The sequence below is a fragment of the Dermochelys coriacea genome, chromosome 9 (assembly GCF_009764565.3).
Source record: "Dermochelys coriacea isolate rDerCor1 chromosome 9, rDerCor1.pri.v4, whole genome shotgun sequence".
Classification (NCBI taxonomy): Eukaryota; Metazoa; Chordata; order Testudines; family Dermochelyidae; genus Dermochelys; species Dermochelys coriacea.
In genome coordinates this window covers 56,362,859-56,389,205 of record NC_050076.1, presented here as the reverse complement: position 1 = coordinate 56,389,205, position 26,347 = coordinate 56,362,859, and the positions used below count along the sequence as shown (strand labels likewise).

The following is a 26,347-nucleotide window of genomic DNA, read 5'->3' as shown; positions in this document are numbered from 1 at the left end:
ACTGATGCCAATCCCTTAGTATCTAAGATCTAAAGTTTTATTTATAGAAAGAAAGAAAGAAAGAGAAAGAAAAAGAAAGGTGAGAGTTAAAATTGGTTAAAGGAATCAATTACATACACTAATGGCAAAGTTCTTGGTTCAGGCTTGTAGCAGTGATGGAATAAACTGCTGGCTTAGGTCACGTCTCTAGAATACATCCACAGCTTGGATGGATCATTCAGTCCTTTGTTCAGAACCTCAGTTTGTAGCAAAGTTCCTCCAGAGGTAAGTAGCAGGATTGAAGACCAAATAGAGGTGTTTCCAGGGCCTTTTATAGCATTTGCCATTTGTAGGGCATCCCATTGTTCTTACTGTGGAAAATTACAGCAACAAGCTGGAGTTTGGAGTCACATGGGCAAGTCACATATTCTCTCAGTCATTGCAAGAAACCATTACCTACACTCCAGAGAGCATGTTTACATGACAGTACACTCAGTGTAGATGGTCCATTGTCAACCAAGTGTTTCTTGATGAGCCACTTAATTTGAATAGGCCCTCCAAGATGTGCAGGGCTTTATCTTGTGGGCGTTTCCCCAGGAGCAAACATTTGAAATCCAAGTATAAAGCCAATACCTATAAATTCACATACAAAAATGATACATGCATACAGATTGCATAACCATAACCAGCAAATCATAACCTTTTCATAGACATCTCACTCGACAACCTTTGTTATACATTTGCAGCAAATATTGTACCATGGTTGCAACAATGATCTATATGGTTATATTTTAATTAGATAACCTCACAGCATCCTGGTCCCTTCTTCTGCTCCCCTGGAAGTGTCATTCCTGGTGACGATAACTTCTGCCAAAAGGGTTTCCGAGATTAGAGCACGTACATCAGTGCCGCCCTATACGGTGTTTTTTAAGGACAAGGTCCAGCTGCGGCCGCATCTGGCTTTCCTGTCGAAGGTGGTTTTGCAATTTCACATGAGGCAGAAAATATTCTTGACAGTAGTATTCCCAAAGCCTCATAAGTCTGAGAAGGAACATAGGTTGCACTCCCTGGATGTCAGGAGAGCGCTAGCCTACATCAAAAGGACCAAGCCATTTAGTAAGTCAACGCGATTGTTCATCATGGTGGCAGATAGGATGAAAGGTTGGCCAGTGTCCACCCATAGAATTTTATCTTGGCTCATCACCTGCATCTAATTCTGTTATGATCAGGCAAAGGTGCCTCCACCAGCGATCGTAACTGCCCACTCAACTAGAGCACAAGCCTCAGTGGCGGCCTTCCTGGCCCATATGCCAATTTTTGATACCTGCAGGGCCAGCACCTGGTTGTCCATCCATATATTCATGTTTCACTGTGCACTTACCCAGCAAGCCCGAGACAACTCTGACTTCGGTAGAGCGGTGTTACAATCCATACATCCGTGAACTCCAAGCCTACCTCCAGGGATACTGCTTGTGAGTCACCTAGAATGTAATCGACATGAGCAAGCGCTCAAAGAAGAAAAAACGGTTACCTACCTTTCATTACTGTTGTTCTTCGAGATGTGTTGCTCATGTCCATTACATTACCCGCCCTTCTGCCCCTCTGTCAGAATTGCCGGTAAGCCGGAACTGAGAGGGCGTAGGGCCAGTGGCACCTGATATACCGACACATGAGCGCGGCACTCAAGGGGGCTGACCGTACGGAGACTGGTAACACAAAAGTCTCTGAGAACTGTGCATGTGGGCGTGCACACACCTAGAATGGAATAGACATGAGCAACACATCTCAAAGGAACAACAGTTATGAAAGGTGAGTAACCATTTTTTGCTGTCACTTGAGAGTTAAATCTAACATTTTTGTGGATAGAGTTTGAGTACTTCTCAGTGTATCTGAACAAAGAAGCAAAAATAATTCAAGTGTCAAACTGAAACAGATCAGTGGTGCATCTAGTCCATTATCCTGTCACTAACAGTGACCAATGCCAGATGCTTCAGAGGAATGTGAAAAATAGCAAAATAATGCACCTAAGCATGCAGTTCTGTTTCACATGGGGACTTTTTCATAACTCTTTTTCATGGTCAACGTATATCCTGAATCATGAAGGTTGATGAACCTTGTAAGTTTTATCCAAACTAATATAACTTTAGATATTCATGTAAATGCTGGTCCTTTTTAAAAATTTACTGAATTATGTACCTAGTTGGACTGCTGCAGGATATTATTACGTGGGTATAATTGTAGTGATCCTAGATGAATCATGCACTGGGTTGAAGAGCTAGTGTGTAGAGACTTCAGCCGAGGGCATTTCGTTTCTACAAGTATAGCAATTGTACATAAATGTTTTGGAAGAGAGTGTCATTCTGAGTGTGCAAAGGAACTTCAGGTTGCTGATTATGAAAGTAGCTTGTCCTGATTCAGACAGTCTCGATATCATGTTCTGTATAAACAAACAGTAAGCAAGATGAGCATGTCTCCTGTGTTGGGGAACCCCATTAGTATGAATGGGCAGTCCCACTGTAAGACATTTCTTATTGTCACTCAGCAGAAAAGGAGAATAAGATTGCAGAAGGGCTGAGTTGCTTGGTGATGGACTATCACAAATTGTTCTTGGGTCTTCCAGGGGAGAACACTGAGGTTTGTGAGCCCCTCAGATTTACCTGTCTTCTGCTCCTGGCACTGAGAAATTTATGTATGTCATCTTCTGCAATGCCCTGGCCATAGGCATCATTTCACAAATCCTTGATAGCTGAGCCTTCTCCAGGAAAACAAAACCAATCATAATCCTTTCAATCCTGTCGTAGAGGGAAACTTGTATTGTCACTGTTCCACACCCCATCCCACCGGGTGTTCATGCCTCCTCCCCCCAAGTATGTGTCCCCCATGGTTGAGAAATTAAGGGTCCTTACCACCTCAGGAGAGACAAAGTTTCAATACCCCCTTATTAATAATGTTGATAGCATCAGCTACCTCAGACAGTTATGGTTCTCAGTTGATTTGAAGACTCTGAGTCTAGTTATGTAGAAGATCACTCAGAAACACGGCATCTTACTCCATCCGAGGAATTCTCTCTCATTCAGCAAGATTCCTGATGATAGAGATCCTAAGATAAAGTATGTGATGGGTTTGGTCATAGAGACCCCTTGGGACTGTCACCTGATGTGCTGAGACTACCTCTGAGGCCGTTTTCTCTGCCAATTTGGGCCTCCAGAACCCTGCCTTGTTGAGTCAGACACACCAGTCTGCTCTAACATGGACTCAGGTCTTAACCATGATTCCCAAAGCTGAAGACTCAACTGAAAACAGCTTAAGAAGTGTTCCTATCTCTACCACCCAGACACCCAGTTCCCAATGGGATCCAAACCCCCCAAAAATCCGTTTTACTCCATATAAAGCTTATACAGGGTGTGACGGGGCAAGGCCAGATGGCTGTAGAAAAGTAGTGGGAGATAGATATATTAGCTCCAGGCTAAACAAATCCCTGGTACCAGGTTAAGTGAAATGGAAGCTGCTCCAGGTCAATTAAGACACTTGGGGCCAATTAAGAACTTTCCAGAAGGCAGGGAGAATGCTATGTAGATTGGGAGACCTGAAGCCAATCAAGGGCTGGCTGAAACTAGTTAAAAGCCTCCCAGTCAGTCAGGTGGCTGTGCATGTCAGGAGCTGTGGGAAGAAGTTGCGCTGTTGGAGAGGCTGAGTAGTACACACTATATCAGGCACAAGGAAGGAGGCCCTGAGGTAAGGGTGAAGTGGAGCTTGAGGAAGTGAGGGCTGCTGTGGGGGAAGTAGCCCAGGGAATTGTACATGTCATGTTTCTAAAAGGTCAGCTACCATAGCTGATATTATTAGGGTCCCTGGACTGGAGCCCGGATTAAAGAGTGGGCCCGGGCTCCCCCCCCCACACCTTTGCCCCCTGTTTAATCACTGAGACTGGGAGACAATAGAGACTGTGCAAGGAAGGATAACTTCTCCTCACCTCCCTCACTGGCTTATGATGAAAATGGCTCAGTAGACTGTGACCCTTGTCTCTAGAGAAAGAAGGGTTACGTGGAGGGTCACAGTGAGCCTCTGAGGCTAGCGAAATCTGCCAGGAAATGCGGGACCCACGGAGGCAAGGACAAAGCTTTGTCACAACTGGTGTCAGGAGTTGGACTTCGTTCACAGCGTGGCGGAAGAAAGAGGTTTAAAAAAAAAAGTGCTCTGGGGTTTTGGATTATTTTTTGTTTTGGTTTTTGTTTGTTTGCTTTATACCACAATGGAGGAGGTGGTAAGAGCTCTGGTACAAGTCACAGGGGTCCAACAGGAGGCTACCCGATTTCAGGCAATGGCACAACAGGAGTCTATGCGGCTACAGCAGGAAACCAATCAATTATTGATGAGCCAGGCAACCCAAGATCGTGCCCTCTTGAGAGAGGTGGTGGACCAGCTGAAAATCCTCACCACCCAGGCCCGGGGGTCCGACAGGACGCGAACCCTGAGGGCCACTGGTTATCTGTCAAAGATGACGTCAGGAGATGACGTAGAGGCATATCTCCTCTCATTCGAAAGGACTGCTCAGCATGAGGAGTGGCCCCAGGAGCAGTGGGCCAGCATTCTTGCCCCTTTTTTGTGTGGAGAGGTCCAGAAGGCCTACTTTGACTTGCCTGCCACGGATGCCACTGACTATACCTGTCTGAAGGCACGATCAGGGATAATGGGAGCAATAAGGGCCCAGAGGTTCTGTGCATGGAAACACCAGGAGAACAAACCCCCGAGGTCCCAACTATTCAACCTCATACACCTCGCACGGAAGTGGTTACAGCCCGAGGTGTGCAGGCCGGAGGAGATTTTGGAGACCCTGATCATAGACCATTACATGCGGGGACTGCCGCCAGATCTCCGTAGATGGGTAGGCCAGAACGATCCGTCCACGTATGACGAGATGATCACACTGGTAGAAAGACGGATGACAGCCAGGGAACTGACCGAACTACCCAAGGAAGGCCCCTTTCGAAGCAAGCACCTGATCCCAACCCTGGAAGGTTGGGCAGCCAAACCCCCGGGGAGTCCTAGGTGGATGAAGGGGGGGGCCGAAAACCAGCAGGAACCCCAGATGGAAGGGATTGGCCTGAGTGGGGGGAACCCCAGGACTAAACCCCCTAACCCCCAGGATAGGGGAGTGATTAAAAGCAATTATAGATGTTATGCATGTGGGGAGTGGGGACACATAGCAGCACAGTGTCCCAGCACTGAGGAGCCTATACAATGTAACTTGGGGGATTGGGAGGTCCCATGCTCCCTTATCCACCTCGCGGGGTCACATTAGCCCCGCATAATTACACCAGTCCAGTGAGGATAATGGAGCAGAGACTACAGCGCTTGTGGACTCTGGGAGTGCTATCACCCTCATATCGGGTAAACTGGTAAACAATAGTCAGCTGCTACAAGCCAAATGCGTAGCAGTGACGTGCGTGCATGGGGCCGTGAGCCATTACCCCACCATCCCAGTGGAGATAGAGGTTTAGGGAAACCCCATTGAGGTGACCGTGGGCGTAGTTCCTAAACTCCCATATCCTGTAGTCCTTGGGAGGGACTATCCAGGGTTTGATAATTTACTCCCCCCAGAGAGGCTGGAGGGAGGTGGGGACCCTGAGGACAGCGACTCATCACCATGGGAATGTCAACCCCCAATGTTCGCTGAGATTTCTCAGGATCTGTTCTCAGCCCCCCGAAAGACCCGGAAGACAAAAAAAAGAGAGGAAGGCCGCGAAGGCCTTGGGAACCCAGATCCTGACCCAGGAGCAGAAGACCTCCCTAGTAGGCAGAAGGACATGAGCAGCCAGCAGAGAAACTTCCACCACAGAAGGTGAGCTGGAAGCTGCCCCCAGCCATGACGGTGGTGAGCCGTTGGAAGAAGCAGAAGCCGGCCCCTGGGAGCTTGGTCAGGTTAGTCCCGGGAGAGAGACTTTTGGGCGGGACCAGGCAGAGGACCCCAGATATGATAACGCCAGGAAAGAGGTGGCCGAGATTGATGGGATATCAGTGGATGGGAAGGTCCAGGGTCCCAGACCTTACTTTATAGTGAAGAAAGATCTCCTGTACCGTGTGGTGCCAAATGCAGGAGCAAGAGATACAACAAGTTCTGGTGCCACGAAAACATCAAAAAGCCATATTGAGTCTTGCCCACAGTCATCTGTTTGGAGGACACCTAGGGGTAGAGAAAACCCAGGCACGGATCCTGTGGAGGTTCTTCTGGCCAAGAGTACATGAAGATGTCCGGCGATACTGCACCTCTTGTCCGGCGTGTCAGTTACATAACCCTCGCCCGCACTTGCCGGCTCCTTTGATACCTCTTCCAATAATAGAGGTTCCTTTTGAACGGATAGCCATGGATCTGGTAGGGCCCCTAGAGAAGACAGCTCGGGGCCACCAACATGTGCTTGTTGTACTGGACTATGCAACCCGGTACGCAGAAGCTGTTCCCCTGCGCAACACAGCTTCCAAGACAATAGCTAAGGAGCTAGTACAGATGTTTGTCCGGGTTGGGCTACCCAATGGGATATTGACTGATCAAGGGACACCTTTCATGTCCAAGTTGATGAAAGATCTCTGTTCATGGCTCCATGTACAAGCCTTATGGACCTCTGTATACCACCGGCAAACAGATGGCCTTGTGGAAAGGTTCAATAGGACCCTCAAGGCCATGATCAAGAAAATGGTGAGCCGGGATGGGAAAGATTGGGATACCCTATTGCCTTACCTCATGTTCGCCATCCGGGAGGTTCCGCAAGCCTCCACGGGTTTCTCTCCATTCGAACTACTATATGGGTGCCACCCTTGGGGCATATTGGATATAGCCAGAGAAGCCTGGGAAGAGGAGCCAAATCCCGGAAGGAACATAGTTGAGCATGTACTGCAGATGAGAGATCGGATAGCTCGAATTACGCCTATTGTACTGGAACACTTGGAGAGAGCGCAGGAGACCCAACGAACCCATTATAACCACCAAGCGAAGCTTCGACGGTTCCAACTAGGGGATTGGGTGATGGTACTGGTGCCCACAGCAGAAGGTAAACTGTTGGCCCAGTGGCAGGGACCCTACGAAATAATCGACGCCTTGGGAGAGGTGAACTATAAGGTGTGGCAGCCAGGCCGCCGGAAATCGGAGCAAATTTACCACATCAAGCTTCTAAAACCTTGGCACGATCGAGAGGCATGCTTAGTCATGCAGGAGACCCTTCTCTAGGAGGATAACTTACACGAGCAAGTGAGGATATCATCCGACTTGATGCCGATCCAAAAGATCGAGCCAGCCGACATGATTAATCGCAACAGAGATGTGTTCTCTACAAAACCGGGGCGGACAGCTGAGACCTATCACCATATCCACAAAATCCCCAGAGCCAAGGTAACATTGAGACCTTACTGAATCCCAGCAGCCAAAAGAGAGGAAATCAAGGCTGAAGTAAAGAAAATGTTAGAATTAGGGGTTTTTGAAGAATCTTACAGTCAGTGGTCCAGTCCAATTGTTCTAGTGCCTAAACCTGATGGTACCATGAGATTCTGTAATGACTTTTGCCGACTGAATGAAATATCCCAGTTTGATGCATACCCCATACCACGCATTGATGAACTGGTTGACCAACTGGGTAGTACCCGATTCTTGACTACACTGGATCTGACAAAAGGATACTGGCAGATTCCTCTGACCAAAGAAGCTAAAGAAAAGACGGCATTCTCCACCCCGGATGGGCTATTCCAGTACATCCTCCTCCCTTTTGGGCTACATGGGGCCCAGCCACATTCCAGCACCTCATGGATAAGCTGCTGCGCTCCCATACTAGTTATGCAGCTGCATACCTAGATGATGTCATCATCCATATGCCAGACTGGGGAACCCACTTGGAGAAAGTTGAGGCAGTACTGCGCACCTAAAAGCGGGCTGGCCTCACTGCTAATCCTGCTAAATGCGCCATAGGGCTAGCAGAGGCTAGGTACCTGGGATATATTGTGGGAAGGGGCATAGTGAAGCCCCAAACGAATAAGCTAGAGGCAATTCAAAACTGGCCCCGGCCAACCCAAAAGAATCTGGTCCGCGCGTTCCTAGGCGTGGTAGGCTACTACCGATGGTTTATTCCCCACTTCGCCACTAGGGCAAGTCCCCTAACAGACCTGGTGAAGGCCCGAGGTCCAGACATGGTAAAGTGGACCGGCACAGCAGAGGGGGCATTTACAGACCTTCGGATGGCCCTCTGTAATTACCCCGTATTCATAGCCCTGGACTTTAACAGGGAATTTATTTTACAAACAGGCGCTTCCGAGGTGGGGTTGGGAGCAGTTCTGTCGCAAATGGTGGGAGAAGAGGAACACCCGATCCTCTACCTAAGCAGAAAGCTTCTCCCAAGAGAACAGAAATACGCAGTAGTCGAGAGAGAATGCCTTGCTGTCAAATGGACTATGGAGACACTGCGTTATTACCTCTTAGGTTGGCGATTTACTCTTGTGACGGACCATGCACCCCTCCAGTGGATGCAGCGGAATAAGGAAAAGAATGCAAGAGTCACCAGGTGGTTCTTATCCCTCCAACCTTTCCAGTTCCGCATACGGCACAGGGCTGGATGCCACCATGGCAACGCTGATGGTCTGTCATGAGCATACTGCCTGGCGTCCCAAGTTGCCCAACTCTATGGTGTTGAGCGGGGGGGATATGTGACGGGGCAAGGCCAGATGGCTATAGAAAAGTAGTGGGAGATAGATATATTAGCTCCAGGCTAAACAAATCCCTGGTACCAGGTTAAGTGAATTGGCAGCTGCTCCAGATCAATTAAGACACTTGGGGCCAATTAAGAACTTTCCAGAAGGCAGGGAGAATGCTATGTAGATTGGGAGACCTGAAGCCAATTAAGGGCTGGCTGAAACTAGTTAAAAGCCTCCCAGTCAGTCAGGTGGCTGTGCATGTCAGGAGCTGTGGGAAGAAGTTGCGCTGTTGGAGAGGCTGAGTAGTACACACCATATCAGGCACAAGGAGGGAGGCCCTGAGGTAAGGGTGAAGTGGAGCTTGAGGAAGTGGGGGCTGCTGTGAGGAAGTAGCCCAGGGAATTGTACATGTCATGTTTCTAAAAGGTCAGCTACCATAGCTGATACTATTAGGGTCCCTGGGCTGAAGCCCGGAGTAGAGGGTGGGCCTGGGCTTCCCCCCCCCAACACCTTTGCCCCCTGTTTAATCACTGAGACTGGGAGACAACAGAGACTGTGCAAGGAAGGATAACTTCTCCTCACCTCCCTCGCTGGCTTATGATGAAAATGGCTCAGTAGACTGTGACCCTTGTCTCTAGAGAAAGAAGGGTTACGTGGAGGGTCACAGTGAGTCTCTGAGGCTAGCGAAATCCACCAGGAAACACGGGACCCACGAAGTCAAGGACAGAGCTTTGTCACAAGGGTAAACTCATACATTGTCCGCTGTCTAAAACACTGATAGAGAGATATGCACAGCTGTTTGCTCCCCCAGGTATTAATTACTTACTCTGAGTTAATTAATAAGCAAAAGTGATTTTTATTAAATAAAAAAAGTAGGATTTAAGTGGTTCCAGGTAATAACAGACAGAACAAAGTAAGTTACGAAGCAAAATAAAACAAAACATGCAAGTCTTGGCCTAATACATTTAAGAAACTGAAAGTCTCACCCTCAAAGATGTTCCAATAAGCTTCTTTCACAGATTAGGCTCCTTTCTAGTCTGGGCCCAATCCTTTTCCCGGTACAGTCCTTGTTCCAGCTCAGGTGGTAGCTAGGGGATTTTTCATGATTGCCGCCTCCTTTGTTCTGTTCATAGATTCATAGATACTAAGGTCAGAAGGGACCATTCTGATCATCTAGTCCGACCTCCTGCACAACGCAGGCCACAGAATCTCACCCACCCACTCCTACGAAAAACCTCACCTATGTCTGAGCTATTGAAGTCCTCAAATTGTGGTTTAAAGACTTCAAGGAGCAGAGAATCCTCCCTCAAGTGACCCGTGCCCCATGCTACAGAGGAAGGCGAAAAACCTCCAGGGCCTCTCCAATCTGCCCTGGAGGAAAATTCCTTCCCGACCCCAAATATGGCGATCAGCTAAACCCTGAGCATATGGGCAAGATTCACCAGCCAGGTACTACAGAAAATTCTTTCCTGGGTAACTCAGATCCCATCCATCTAATATCCCATCTCAGGGGATTAGGCCTATTTACCCTGAATATTTAAAGATCAATTAATTACCAAAATCACATTATCCCATCATACCATCTCCTCCATAAACTTATTGAGTAGAATCTTAAAGCCAGATATATCTTTTGCCCCCACTGCTTCCCTTGGAAGGCTATTCCAAAACTTCACTCCTTGGATGGTTAGAAACCCCCTTATATAGCTTTGGCACAAGGTGGGAATCTTTTGTCTCTCTGGGTCTGCACCCCTCCTTTTAAATGGAAAAGCACCAGGTTTAAGATGGATTCCAGTACCAGGTGACATGGTCACATGTCCTGTGAGACCCCAAGCCTTCATTCTTCCTGGCCTGACTCACAGGAAGGCTTGCAAGTAAACTGAGCCATTTACAACCAATTGTCCTAGTTGATGGGAGCCATAAAGCTTCCAAACCACCATTAATTACATAATTCATTCATAATTACAGTAGGACCTCAGAGTTATATTTCATATTTCTAGTTTCAGATACAAGAAAGATACATTTATACAAATAGGTTGACCACACTCAGTAGATTAAAAGCTTTGTATACCTTTTGCATTAAGCATATTCCAGTTACATTATATTCACACTCATTAGCATATTTTCATGAAATCATATGGAGTGCAATATCACAAAGTATTTCAGAGTAGGTGTCTCAAGACCCACCCAGCTTCTTGGAAGGAGTCAGAAAAGAATTTGTAACTTTAAGTAGAGAAGTTTTATGGTACAGTGTGAAAATGCTCACCTGTATCCTTTTAGGATCCTTGTGTGAGCAATGCACTATAGTGATAGTATTAAAATACTTACATTCTATTTTATACTTAATTACATTTCCTGTGTAAACTTGTCTGTGATAAAGCTGTTCTTGTCTGTGATAAAGCTAAATAAAAAGCTGTTCTTCTTTGAGTAGATGCAATGTGTATTCTCCCCGCCTTAAATCATGACTGTTTGATGCTCTGGACCTTCAGGATACTTATTTCCACATAGCAATCTTCCCGAGCCACAGGAAGTTCCTCAGATTTATTGTGGTTGGCTGGCACTACCAGTACATTGTGCAATTTTTTGGCCAGTCTTCCACTCCACAGATTTATATCAAGTGCATGATTGTGGTAGCAGTGTACCTCAGGAAGAGGGGAATTCATATCTTTCCATATTTAGATGGTGGGTTATTGAAGGGCAAGTCCAGAGAGGGAGTCCTCTGTCACATTCATGTCACACAATACCTACTCAGTCATTTAGGTCTCATCCTGAACAGTAGAAAGTCAACACTGATTCCAACTCAAAGAATCAAGTTTACTAGGGCCCTGATAGACTCTACATGTTTGAGACTGTTTCTGCCAACCAAGTGATTACAAGCAATTTGCCACCCATGTCTGGCGCTTCAGTCTCAACCCTCACCCCCAGCCTGAGTATGCCTGAGATTGCTAGGCCATATGGCTTCATGCACACAGGTAGTCCAACATTCCAGATTGTGCCTATGTCCTCTTCAGATGTGGCTGAGGTCAGTCAATCAACCAAGTTATCATCCCTTGGACAGACTGATCTGACTTCCTCTGCCAATACTGGACTCCTTATGATAGTGGACAGTTAAAGACAATGTGTGCCAGGGTGTTCCCTTTGCTTGGTCCCCATCAACCGGGACTTTTGTCACCGATGCCTGCTTAATAGGAGCACATCTGGGGTTGCTGAAAGTTCAAAGCCTGTGGTCAGAACAGGAAGCTTCCATGCATATAAATGTTCTGGAGCTTTGTGGCATCTACAATGCCTGTCAGGCCCTTTGAGATCACATCAGGGACTTGGCAGTGCACATCCTTACCGACTATACCACATGTGAACAGACAGGAGGGACCTGGCAATCTTCAGGGTGCTGTGTCAGTAGGCGATCAGGCTCTGACAGTTTTGCATTGGGGAAAACGTTACCCTCCTGGCCAATTCTCTTACCTGGGATCCAGAATCACCTGGTGGATCACCTCAGGAGAAATTTCTCTTTGAATCACAAATAGTCCGTGAAGCCCAGCATCCTGCAATCCATTTTTTTAAGTTTGGGCATCCCACCAATCAAACTGCTTGCCATTGGAGATGACAAGAAATGTCAGCTCTTTTAATCCCAGGGGTGGGGTTTCAGTCTGGGCTCCGTCCCTGATGCTTTTCACCTGAGCTGGGAATTGCCACTGTTGTATGCTTTTCCTCCAATACTGATCATTCTGCAGGTCATTCTCAAGCTGAAGTTGGACCATGCCAAGCTCATTCTTATTGCTTCAGCATGGTCGAGGCAATGTTGTTGGTTCTCTGACCTCTTCATATTAATGGTTTGCCCTCTTGTATCTGTTCCTTTTCATTCCAACCTCCTGACTTAGCATCATGGTTGGGTTTTGCATTCAACACTCAGCTTTCTGCATCTCACAGCATGGATACTGCATGGTTAGATGAGGAGGAGGAATTATGTTTGGAGATGGTCTTGCTCAATAGTAGAGAGCCGTCCACCAAAGTGATCTGTTTGTCACAATGGAATCAGTTCTGGATTTGGTCATTAGCCTGTGGAGTTTGTCTGAAGTTGTCTTGTATCCAGAGCATTTTGGAGTACCTGTTACACGTTCAATCTTCTGGTCTTGCACTTACTTCATTGAAAGTCAATCTGGCGATGACTTAGGGTCTCATCTGTCCATCCACAGAAAAGTCGATGGTTTCAAACCCCATGGCAGTGAGGTTCTTGAAAGGAGTCACTTGTCTCTACCCGTTGGTTAAAGAGCCAATTTCTTTGTGAGACCTTAATACTGTCTTAACTACTCCTTTAGGGCCTCCATTCGAGTCTCTAGTAACTTCTTCTTTCTCCCTTCTGTGTCAGAAAACTGTTTTCCATGTGTTGATAACATCCACCAGGAGGTGGGTGAGTTGTAGGCTTTGATGGTGGATCCCTGTTACACTCAATTTCTTAAAGATAGGGTATGGCCACAGCATTACTTTGCGTGTTTATCCAGAATTGTTTCCCAGTTTCACCTGAACTAAGCTGTATATTTACCAGTGTTCTTCCCTAAGCAGCATTCACCCCCAGAGGAACATCATCGTCACACACTGGACATCAGCCGATGTTTAGCTTTTTCTGAATAGGAGAAAATAGGACTGAATCTCAGTAGGACCAAACATTTCTGCTCCTTATTTGTTTATTTCATATGCAGACCAAATTAAGGATTAAGCAGTCTGTTCACAGATGATCTCCAGGTGTAGAACTTCCTGTATATGCTGCCTCAAAGGGTACATACTCATTCCACAAGAGGCTAGACAACTTTGACGGCATTTCTAAGTGACATTCCTATATTGGATGTTTATAGGGCTGCCACTTGGTCATCTGTGCATACTGTTATAAACCACTATGCCATTACTGCTACATCCAGATCAGATGCAAACTTTCAGAAGGCAATCCTGTAGTCTTTGTTTAAATAGACTGCAACCTCTCTCCTTCTATAAGTACTACTTGTGAGTCACTTAAGTAGAAAACATGGCTGCATCTACTCAAAGAAGAAAAAATTGTTACCTACTTGTAACTCTTTTTTGAGATGTGATGCAGACGTGTATTCCACAACTCACCCTCCACCCCCATTGCGTCAGAGTGTGTACTTCTGACGTTTGGTACAAAGCCACTGAGGGAGTTCAGGGTGGCGCTGCCCCTGGGGTGGGGCTTGGGCTGCAGGGCATAAGCGCCTCTCCTACAGTTACTTCTAGGCAAAGTTCTCTAGCTCCAGTGTGCTGAGCGCACGCTGCCTAAATTGAATACACATCTGCATTGCATCTTGAAGAACAACAATTATAGATAGAAAAGGAGTACTTGTGGCACCTTAGAGACTAACAAATTTATTTGAGCATAAGCTTTCGTGAGCTACAGCTCACTTCATTGGATGCATGTAGTGGAAAATACAGTGGGGAGATTTTATATACATAGAGAACGTGAAACAATGGGTGTTACTGTACACACTGTAACAAGAGTGATCAGATAAGGTGAGCTATTACCAGCAGGAGAGCGGGAGTGGGGGAGAAACCTTTTGTAGTGATAATCAAGATGGGCCATTTCCAGCAGTTGACAAGAACGTCTGAGGAACAGTGGGGGGGGAGGGGAAATAAACAAGGGGAAATAGTTTTACTTTGTGTAATGACACATCCACTCCCAGTCTTTATTCAAGCCTAAGTTAATTGTATCCAGTTTGCAGATTAATTCCAATTCAGCAGTCTCTTCTTGGAGTCTCTTTTTTTGAAGTTTTTTTTGTTGAAGAATTGCCACTTTTAGGTCTGTAGTCGAGTGACCAAAGAGATTGAAGTGTTCTCCGACTGGTTTTTTAATTTTATAATCCTTGATGTCTGATTTATGCCCATTTATTCTTTTACGTAGTGATTAGGCCCTATGATCACATCAGCCACACTATCAGAGGCTTGTTCACCTGCACATCTACCAATGTGATATATGCCATCATCTGCCAGCAGTGCCCCTCTGCCATGTACATTGGCCAAACTGGACAGTCCCATTGTTTCATGTTCTCTGTGTATATAAAATCTCCCCACTGTATTTTCCACTACGTGCATCCAATGAAGTGAGCTGTAGCTCACAAAAGCTTATGCTCAAATAAATTTGTTAGTCTCTAAGGTGCCACAAGTACTCCTTTTCTTTTTGCAGATACAAACTAACATGGCTGCTACTCTGAAACCAGTTACAGATAGGTACCCATTTTATGTGGGGTCTCAATTCAGATAAAAATAAAGTGATCCTGAAAGACCTAGGGAAACAAATAGAAGAAATGGCAGAGGCGATATCATTAGCACTTTCAGTTGAGGAAGTTTGTCTGCCTTATGTGACTCAGGTTCACAACTTAAGATGCTTATTAGATTTTCATCTGTTTCTGGATGTCCATATAGCAGTAGTGGCCAAGAGTGCTTATTTTGTTTTCTGTGCTTGGCCATGAGATTGTGACACTTTTTCCTTTTGACAGGTTTCAGAGTAGCAGCCATGTTGGTCTGTATCTGCAAAAAGAACAAGAGTACTTGTGGCACCTTAGAGACTAACAAATTTATTAGAGCATAAGCTTTTGTGGGCTAGCCCACTTCATCCGATGCATAGAATGAAACATATGTATACACACACACACATACAGATAAGTTGTAAGTTACCATACAAACTGTGAAAGGCTAATTAGTTAAGATGAGCTATTATCAACAGGAGAAAAAAACTTTTTTAGTGATAATCAAGATGGCCCATTTAGACAGTTGACAAGGTATGAGGATAATTAATTTAAGGAAATAGATTCAATATGTGTAATGACCCAGCCACTCCCAGTCTCTATTCAAACCCAAGTTAATGGTATCTAGTTTGCATATTAATTCAAGTTTAGCAGTTGGAGTCTGTTTTTGAAGCTATTCTGATGCAAAATTGCCACCCTTAAATCTTTTACTGAGTGGCCAGAGAGGTTGAAGTGTTCTCCTACCGGTTTTTGAATGTTATGATTCCTGATGTCAGATTTTTGTCCATTTATTCTTTTGCGTAGAGACTGTCCAGTTTGGCCAATGTACATGGCAGAGGGGCATTGCTGGCACATGATGGCATCTATCACATTGGTAGATATTCAGGTGAATGAGCCTCTGATAGCGTGGCTGATGTGATTAGGCCCTATAATGATGTCCCCTGAATAGATATGTGGACACAGCTGGCAACCGCCTTTGTTGCAAGGGCAGGTTCCTGGGTTAGTGGTTCTGTTGTGTGGTGTGTGGTTGCTGGTGAGTATTTGCTTCAGGTTGGGGGGCTGTCTGTAAGCAAGGACTGGTCTGTCTCCCAAGATCTGTGAGAGTGATGGGTCGTCCTTCAGGATAGGTTGTAGATCCTTGATGATGCGTTGGAGAGGTTTTAGTTGGGGGCTGAAGGTGACATTCTGTTAATTTCTTTGTTGGGCCTGTCCTGTAGTGGGTGACTTCTGGGTACTCTTCTGGCTCTGTCAATCTGTTTTTTCACTTCATCAGGTGGGTATTGTAGTTGTAAGAATGCATGGTAGAGATCTTGTAGGTGTTTGTCTTGTCTGAGGGATTGGAGCAAATGTGATTGTATCTTAGAGCTTGGCTGCAGACAATGGATCGTGTGATGTGTCCTGGATGGAAGCTGGAGGCATGTAGGTAAGTATAGTGGTCAGTAGGTTTACGGTACAGGGTGGTGTTTATGTGACCATCGCTTATTAGCACAGTAGTGTCCAGGAAATGGACACTACGTGGACACTGTGTGGATTGGTCTATTAATATGCAAACTGGAAACCATTAACTTGGGTTTGAATAGAGACTGGAAGTGGCTGGGTCATTACACATATTGAATCTATTTTCTTAAATTAAGTATCCTCACACCTTCTTGTCAACTATCTAAATGGGCCATCTTGATTATCACTACAAAAGTTTTTTTTTCTCCTGCTGATAATAGCTCATCTTAACTAATTAAACTCTCACATTTTGTATGGTAACTTCCAACTTATCTGTATGTGTATATATATATCTTACTACATGTTCCATTCTATGCATCCGATGAAGTGGACTGTAGCCCACGAAAGCTTATGCTCTAATAAATTTGTTAGTCTCTAAGGTGCCACAGGTACTCCTGTTCTTTTTCCTTTTGAATGCAGATGAACTCATGATTAAGGCTACTATTTAGTCATGGGTATTTTTAGTAAAAGTCATGGACAGGTCCCTGGCAATAAACAAAATGTCACAGCCAGTGACCTGTCCATGACTTTTACTAAAAATACCCCTAACTAAATCTTAGGTGTTGGGGAAGAGGGACGCTCCAGCAGACGCTGCTGCTCCTGGGGTAGGGGAAACCCGGGGCCTGTGGCTGCTCCTGGGCAGGGGGGCGGACCATGGGGGAACCCTGGGCCTCCGCTGCTGCTGGAGGCAGGGCTGCTTGGGCTGCCCTTGGGTCAGCTGCACCAGCTGCTGCAGCTGCAGAGGTCATGGTGGTCCTAGAAAGTCACGGAATCCGTGACTTCCGTGACCTCCATGAAAGAGTCGCAGGTTTACTCATGATTATTCATGCCTTTGTCACTTCAAGATTGAATTACTATAATATGCTGTACATGGGACTATATTTTAAGATTACTTAGAAACTTCACTTGGTGCGGAATGCCTGTTTTTTAAGTAGTGCTTATCAGAGAGAGTGCATCATACCTGTGCCATCCAATCTGCACCAGCTTCTGGCTTGTTTCCAGGTGTAATTGATGGTGTTGTTTTTAACGTACATTAGCCCTATATAGTTGGCGGCTGTGGATACCTCTGAAGCCACTTAACTCCTCATGTGATACTATGCCAATTGAGATAAGCTAAGACTCTTAAAAGTATGACCCGCCAGTGTTCAATGGAAGGGGGCTGGTAGGAAGAGTTTTTTCAGTGAGATATCCTCTACTTTGGATTTACTTTCCCACAAAATTGCATCATCAGTTACAAAAACCTAGACCTCTGTTTTTATCTTTTGCGGATTTTTTTAGGTGCAGCCAAGTCTATTGGTAGTTCTTGAGTTCAAACAGTTAAATGAAAGAAGAAATCTAACAAACCCCAGGAAGTAAGATAAGCATTAGCACTTTTAAGAAAAAGTATTTTAAAATAATCCTTGTGATTAAATATCTTCATTATTTCTTTCAGACACATTGCTAATTTAACAATCCACTTTTACTAATATGATCTATAGTTAACATAATTTTAAAGATTTTTATCAAGTTTATTTTAAAGCACTTTTGCATTTTTCTAAAGCATGAATAAAAACATTTTAGGATGTTTCAGATTGCACGTTTTAAAACTACATTCAAAACTTTACCAAATGCCCCAAGGGCTTAGTAAAATAAAGATTTTTATATGTGACATGGCTCAGACCACATGGAAACAAAAATATTGCAGCCCATTGCAGTTCAGTATCTGTGCCATCTGTGGTGGAGTGTACATGCTATTTTCTTGCCTTTCTTCAGTGTTCTTGTGTGTGTTACTTGAGCGTCTGTTTTGCTCCTAGGGTCCATATCAGGATACGCTGGAGTTTCTGTTTGGCAGTAGGGATGAGTGTAAAAACTTCTGGAAAATCTGTGTGGAATATCACACTTTCTTCAGGTTGTTTGATCAACCAAAACCAAAGGCTAAAGCAGTCTTCTTCAGCAGAGGGTCTTCATTCAGATACAGGTATGGCATAGCATAACTCAGCATCTTTATAGCACAACCTTTTATAGCTAGGAAATTAAATCATGATGAAAAAGTGCTTTAAAGTAATTCACTGAAGTTAAAAGTTTCAGAATCTGTTTCTGATGTATAACCATTCTTTGTTCCAAACCTGGACATTTTTATCTACTCCTTCTGTGATGATTTTTATAATATTTGTACTTTGCATGGGTTCACAGTGGACGAACACAGAAACAGCTGGTGGATTATGTTAAAGACAGTGGAATGAAGAAAACTCCCTATGAAAGGTAAAACCTATGATTTTTAAAAGGTGACATGAATTTGAGACTTTTGGAGCCCCTAGGTTGATATCCTAAATCTCACTTTTAATGAAATTGCTGCTTTGAGACATTTCTTTTTTTAATTATACAATTCTAAGGAACAGAGGCACAGAGAGGCTAAGTGACTTGCCCAAAGTCACACAGGAAGTCTGTGGCAGAGCAGGGATTTGAAATTGTATTCTGCCTTTGATTTATTTTTTGAATCTCTCTCTCTCTCTCTCAAGTGTGCACACACACACTCTAACTACTAGTAGGAAATGTTTCAAGGAGATGTCATCTTTCCTTTCAGTCCATGTGGTTTTCTTGGGAGGTGTATGGTTTACATGAAATGCAGTTAGAAAATGCATTCCAAAGGCAGTTTTCACAAAATGAGAAAAGGTCTACGGGACATTAATCTGGGTGATAAAAAAGTGGAAAATTCCTTAAAAAATGTATATTGACTATTTGGACTTCTGATCAGCTTCCTGTCTTGAGCAGGGATTTTCTAATAAAAACCGTTGCATGGGCTCAAATCACCAGCTAATATAATTTATAAAAAGGGCTTTTTTTTTCATAGAAAATGGGTACTATTACATACCATATATTGTATGCAGTTAACTGACAATGTACTTTGCATAAGTGTTGCACATAAATTGACTTGCTCTCTGTTTTGACACCATATTAATTTATGGATATTTGTGTGCTTTGATGAGAAGAGGAATTTTTTAAAAAAAAGAACAGACATCTTTACGCTGCCTCATTCTTCTATTCTCCCATGCCCTTGCAGTTGCCTTTGCGTTCTCCTTTGAAGACATGAATGGTCTGAATCTAGTGTCTCTGTTTTCTGTAATTGTTTTGCTTCTGTGTTTGGTAGTAATTCACAAATATTTCATGTCTTTGCTGTACCTTCATTTACTCATTGCTGAATGGGGGATATAACATCTTTTTGCTCTTTTGTGTGGGTGGGTAGAATGAGTGAAGTTGAGTAGGGGAGAAGAAAGGCTAATTGATTTCTTAGTTCCTTACAGCATACTCTGTCTTTCAGGAGGCACAGCAAAGCTAGAGTGTTTGCTCACACTTCGAACACAGATGTGCCAAAACAGGTTAGTCCTGCACCACTCTAAATATTATGGTCAGTAAGACTGACAGTCAGCTTTCCAGTTTGGCAATATAGGGAAAGTTGATTATGTTGTCTTGTTGATCCAGAATCACTTTCACTGTTTCATCTTCATGCCTGTGTATAATTTTTTTCTTGTGGTACTAATTTTAGTGGGTACTGCAGGTAGGTTGAAGTGACTCACATGGCTTATCTTTCATACTTCACATAGTTGAAAAGAAATTTTCATACTTATTCCTTGAGATACTCCGTCCTGTTCTTGTGTCTCAGATCAAATGTCTCTGTCATACAAGCAGAAGTAGTTGTGTTGAAGCAAGCACTTCAGGACTTGGTCCTAAATGTTTTGTGAATTCCCTCCAATCCCGTGTGGGTATTACCTTGTTTGCTCTGTTAGCAGAGGGTTTAAAAATTATGGGAGTAATTTGATAACTCATCATCAGAAGTTGTAAAAGGTGAGTTTTTATCTTTCTGGAGATTTTGGTCTTTTTCTCTATATGAGCTGTATTTGTAGAAAATCTTTCTAGTACACACTCTTACTGAGTCAGATATCAGAGGTAGTATTTTTTCTATGTATGATAAAAACACTTTTTTACCTATTCTATTTTTTTTCCACTTCAGAGTGTCTCATTTACCGAGGGCTTAGGTGCTCCTGAGTCCCATGCCTCAGTATCTGCCTCCTTCCATTCAGTTTATACATCATTCACTACCACTACTGACCTGCCCATCTGTACAGAGACGAATCATTCCTTCTTGGACTCCAGAGCACCGTACACGAGGAGCCCAACAACAGAAAAGAGTATTGCAATACCATCTGAAGAAACTGGGAAGAAAGCGACACAGCAGCTTGGATCTCCCATACTCCAGTCATTCCAAGGTGTTGGGTTTTGTAATGTTGTAGGAAACTGCAGCCTCACTTGTCCTGGTATTGAGAATAGGTGTGGTTTAGATCTAGAAACAGAGAAGGGTAACAAGGAGAGCAGGGTTATCTGTAAAAATGACAATGATGAGGATGACTTTACCACAGGTGTTTTTATTGCTGATAAAAAGCATCAGAATTGTGGTAGGGGTGACCCTCTTTTCACATTGACGAATTCCCAGCTGCAGGTTTCAGAAGAATTTATTGATGATGACCCAACAGAAATCTCCTTTTTTGCTGGGGGATCTGAGGCATTTTCATATGTGTACAGTGGCTTAGACCTAATAGGGTCTGATTTATCTAGGCCTGTATCAGATTCAACTAAACTAACTAAGGATGTTCTTCAGCAAAATATGGTGTCTTCTCAGTCAAGCCCTGACAGATACTCCACAGAAGCAGTAGATATGAACATGGAAGATGAATTTGAATTTGAAGAAGGGAGTGATTTCAATGGCAATGAGAGACCATCAGATACATCGGAATTGTTTGAGGTTAAAGCACAAGCAAGCAGAATGCAAAGCCTTTTGAGTCCTTCTGAAACCAGTTCACTCATAAACAACCGTTCTGAAAGCAGTTCCCTCAATAATTTGCCACTGAATGGTACATCATCCTTTCACACATATAGCTCTGCTAATCATTCTGAAGCTAGTTCTATGGTGAACTTCCCAGCCTACTCGGTTCGCTCTGAATCCAGCTCAGCCTTTCAGTTCACTGACATCATTGACCAGTTGGAGCAGCTAAGCTATCCACTTACCGCTACAGAAGACTCTACCAGTACAGATACAGATTCCTGGGATTCGGAAGGTGCAGCTCCAATGGATATAAGCCACTTCTTCAGCAACCCCTTTGTTCAAGCAACTGGTGAGAACTTCACTTTTGATTTTCAGAATAATTTAAAGAATCTTGCCCAAGAAGACCAAACAGGAAAAACGCACATCAATAATTGATTGGTAGTTTGATGTTTGAGGTATCCACCTATGCTGTTTGGAACTAGGTTTCAATTCAGAGGTATAATTTAAATAATTTTTGAGCTGGAAAACTTTTATTTCAGTGGCTGGATTTTAATTTGCATAATATAGTTGATTTCTGTTTCTCTCCTCCTCTTTATTTTCCCTTGAAGTATCCCAGCTTTGTTATTGAAATATGTGTATCCACAAAGTCTATAACCAGCTGTGATTTATGCAAAATGCTAAATTTAAGAAACTTCAGAAAGGATTAATATTGTCAGTTGGGCCAACCAGAATTAAGAAAAATTATAGTCCTATTATAGCTTACTTTCACAGAAACATGTTTATGTCATATCAGATTTAGTCTGGTGTGCACTTCCTCTGACATCAGTATGAGATGCTGCCGCTTGTAGGTCCTTTGTTAACAGGCCAGATCCAATACATAGGTTGTGGTCCTGCAATGCAGTAAGAGTCTGTGCTGTTTCTTGAGACAAAGGTGGACAATCTGTGAATCAACCATGAAGATAATTCTTAAAATGTCAAGTTTATGCAACAAAAATGTGGCATACACCTCAAAGAATCAAAATCTTAGATGGCAATTTAGAAGAGCATGTGTACAGGAGCAAATGTGTGCTGGGCATCACCTGATCTACCCCTGAAGAGGATTGTTGAACTTAAAGGCACATTGTGATCAAAAACAGTCCAACAATGTACAAGTTCCCTGCTGTTTTTCAGCTGTTTGGAGGGAGACACATAGATTATAAAGGCACTTAACTCCTTATTGAACTTTCTCATCTTCTTTGTCTTAATTTAATCAATTACACTGTAGAAAAATGGCTGCAACTTAATGTAATTAAAGCTTGCTTGGTCTGGGAGAAATGTTAAAAGATAAAACAGGCAATAGCTCTCTTTAATTTAAACTCTGCACTGTATTCAGCAGAATGCTATTGAAATAAGATGGCTCCTTTCAGGGAAATAAAGAGTTGGTGTAAAGTTAAAAAAAAAAAAAAGTGAATACCATCAACCACTATTTTATCTTCACTGCTTTCATAGGCATTTTTAGACAGGTGACTTTATATGACATGATTCATAGTGAAAGTATAATTGAAAAGCTGTAAATATAGATTTCAGTGATTGTATCAATAGTACTGATTCATTAAATTAGTAATGGTGAAGGTTATCAAACTCACTTACTCTCAGTCCACCTAATAGATATTGTTGGTAGGGGCTGGAATTCTGAGATGCAAAATTTTGAGGGCCTTGTACAAGAAACAAGTTTAAAATAAAAAATATCCCTGTAGCAGGTTTGGGATCAGAAGCATCGCCTTTTGAGGCAATTTGGTTTATATTCCCTGTAGTCCAGATTATGAACCCTCCTTTCTTAAAAGGGATAACAGTGCAATATCACTTCATTGCATTCCTTCCAAAATAAACAGGGTGCATAAATTAGCATAATTAATTTATTCATATTATGTGCTTTCCATTAATGTTTATATGGTGTTTCCTGTGTAAGGGACTGATGTGTTGAAAAGGAACCTTCATACTTGGTAGGCCACTTAAAAATCTCTTAAGGAATCCTAATGAAACATTGCAAGGAAAGTTCTTTCAATGTGCAATAAAACTTATTGGGGTGATTGTCCCTCATTCACTTATTTTTTTCTTGTTTGTAGTCTGTTCTAACTATTCCTTCTACAGACATGATCGTTCCTTAAAGCAATCAGTATGTGTACTCATTCCACTGATTGTGTTTGAATGGAATCCCTATTGTTGCACTAAGAAGCGTCAGGAGTTTGCATTTGCTGACTGGCATTAGAAAATCAAACCATACCTATACCATCATATGGTGAAATATTAGCTGTACCATTTTTCAAGTGTTTGTGGCTGTTCTGTTTCTTTAAATCACAGTTCTCTCTCTCTCTCTCCTCTGTATGTTAATCATTTTGCCTCTTGTTGTTGAGCTGATTTCTATTTGTGGAAATGTCTGGAATGTGGAATATGGCATCAGTAAATAGGCAGCTGGAGGAGACAAACTTTTTGTTCTTTGGCTATCTCACTGAGCTATTGCTGGTCATGCAATAATTAGTTTATTTTTCCATTGAAAAGGGCTTTAATTGGAGAACTCTCTTTTAGGAGATGTAGAGTGGGAGGCAAGTCTTTGGATAGTAATATAGGCAGGGACAATTTCTGATTCTTTTGAAAAACTCCAAGATATTAAAGGTTAAAAATTGCCTTTTGTCTAGATGTAGGACTTTGTGTCACAAGGGCTTTCCTAAGGATTGACTGAGTCTGTATTTAAACCCCCCCCCTCACAAAGTTCCATTCCAAATTCTCAGAAGCGCTTAGAAAAAGCTCTTTATAATGATATATGAAAGCTTACTAATATTTTTTTCTTGAGATGTAGTTAGTTTTAAACTTTTCTACCCCTACCTTTTAAAGACTATCTGCACTTTGCAATCCTGTGTATCTTTTAATGGCATTAAAAACCCCAGGATTTTTTTAAAAAACCAAAAGGTAATGCTTTAATTTAAACTCATGCTTCATTCTTGAAAGATACCATAATGACTGGATTCCAGCTCTTGATTCTTTGGCTTCTAGTATGAGACAGATAGGCAATTTTTTTGGGCAAAAAATATGAATCCATTCAAATAATATTTTTAGTGACGCATAACAGCAGCTAAGTCATTTTTTCTTCCACAGCATCTGACTCCATTTTTTTTCCGAAGACAGGGATTGGGAATACTCTGATAAGGACATGCTGATCAAAACCACACAAGCAGAGCTAAAAGGCAGCATCCAGCTGCTAAAATAGCACACTAGAGTGGGAAACAGGTATTTCTCCTTTTACATTCTCCTCCAGGAAGCTGAGATATGGGAGACAGAATGGGGAAACACTCTTCTAATGAAAAAAGAAAAGGAGTACTTGTGGCACCTTAGAGACTAACAAATTTATTAGAGCATAAGCTTTCGTGAGCTACAGCTCACTTCATCGGATGCATGAAATGCATGAAATGCATCCGATGAAGTGAGCTGTAGCTCACGAAAGCTTATGCTCTAATAAATTTGTTAGTCTCTAAGGTGCCACAAGTACTCCTTTTCTTTTTGCGAATACAGACTAACACGGCTGCTACTCTGAAACTCTTCTAATGCTGACCTAAATACCATAAGGGGGCTAGGTAACCAAAACTTAAGTGTTGGCTAGCAGACTGATGGAGGGACTTCAAACCCCTGTGCTATTGGTGTGGGAAGTTGGAGATGTTTCTCTTACAGTTTTTATAATGCCACCCATAATCCCAGAATCTGAATGCCTCCATGTAAAATCAATTAGCATTACAAAATCCCATATGAATTTTATAATCTCTGGTTCTTTTCTCTTTTTAGAGTATACAAACTTGGCTTGGGGTAGGGTTGTGTGTTTGTCTATTTAATTTTAGTTAATCGTGAGAGGTTTTGTGTGTTGTTTTGGGGGGCAGATAGAAGCGGGATGTTAGTCTTGTAGTGTCTTGTGACAGGCTTTGTCAAAGAAGAATGTTTTGTAGCATTTCCTACAGATGGTCAGACTTCAGATTCACTTAATCTTGCTGATCTGTTGTCAGGGGAGAGACAGACTCTCAGGAGCATCCTCATGGGTGGTGCAAAGATACAGTCCTCTTCTAGAGAGATTATTGGGTTCAGTGCCTTTCAGCAGTCTAGGTGTCAGTTCTAGCATAAACCAGTGTTGCTAGCTAGCTCTTTTCCCTGGCAGCAGTCACAGCATCCTGCCACACCTACTCCTCTCCCCATGGATGTGTCTCTGGTTGGACCAGCCCAGGAAGAAGGTGAGAAGGCAGGCTCTCAATTCTCCACTTAGGCTTTTTTACTTTGCTAGTACAGTTTGTGATGTGGTGCAATGTGTATTTCAATACCTAAGCATAACATCCTAAATGTTAAACACGCTAGCAGACTTTCAGTTTTGTTTTCAAATTTTCACAACTTCAGTACTGTTAAATAATAGTTGTTGATATTGAATATTTTTAATCTGAGCATAAAAATGGTTGTTTAAAGAAAGTTAATAGTGTGCTATTCAATTTTAAAAGAAGGTGCTGGATACTTATATAGAGAACTATGGGTTTTGGAGCGAAAGGAGAACCTGAGTATGAAAATAAGTTATGGGCACCATGTTACAGATGGATTGGGGTGCGGGTGGGGGAGAGGAATTACAGGGGAAACTTTAGAATATGGTCCTTGCGGAGTCTCCTATCCAAGTTCTCCTGAACAGGGAGGATTTTGAAAAATAATGGTGGGAGGCCTGGACACAAGACTCATTTGTTCGGATTTGGGCAGTGGCAAGCCAAAGGCTAGCAGCCTTTTCATGGTACTTCCTGGCAGCATGACTTCTGAGGATGATTTCTGACCTCATGAATGGAAGGCATGGAAGGGACTTAACGTTGGTCAGCTGTCATTAACTACTGCGCAGGTTTCACCTCTACTAGGCCAATAGTCAAGCCATGATGCGAAAAGCAGCTATTCACCTATACATACTCCAGTATACTATTCTATCCCACAGTCCATATCCTCATACTTGCAAGTGAAGGGGGAGCATGCCATAGAAACACTGCTCTCCTTCCTCTGAGAGATTTGGGGCCATTCATCCCTTCTGCCTCTGAACTCCCCTACACGGCATGGGACCCTGTATTAGGAACTGCTAAATGTTTAATCCGGTATTTATATATATACAAATGCATTT

General features: G+C 43.2%; 1 protein-coding gene across 16 annotated transcripts in view; it reads left to right on the top strand.

Annotated features, from left to right (window-relative positions):
• Positions 1–26,347, top strand: part of FARP2 (FERM, ARH/RhoGEF and pleckstrin domain protein 2) — a 257,803-nt gene that overhangs the window by 163,496 nt on the left and 67,960 nt on the right. For 14 of the 16 annotated variants that reach the window (XR_006273983.1, XR_006273985.1, XR_006273984.1 and 11 more), the window contains 4 exons: positions 18,185–18,348; positions 18,564–18,632; positions 19,690–19,747; positions 20,380–21,538. Coding sequence is in view for 13 of the 16 variants with exons in the window: in XM_043491578.1 (XP_043347513.1) it covers positions 18,185–18,348; positions 18,564–18,632; positions 19,690–19,747; positions 20,380–21,538 (1,450 nt within the window). In the remaining 3 variants the exon portion in view is untranslated. The remainder of the gene's footprint in view (positions 1–18,184; positions 18,349–18,563; positions 18,633–19,689; positions 19,748–20,379; positions 21,539–26,347) is intronic. The other 2 variants (XM_043491586.1, XM_043491587.1) reach the window with 1 other exon arrangement.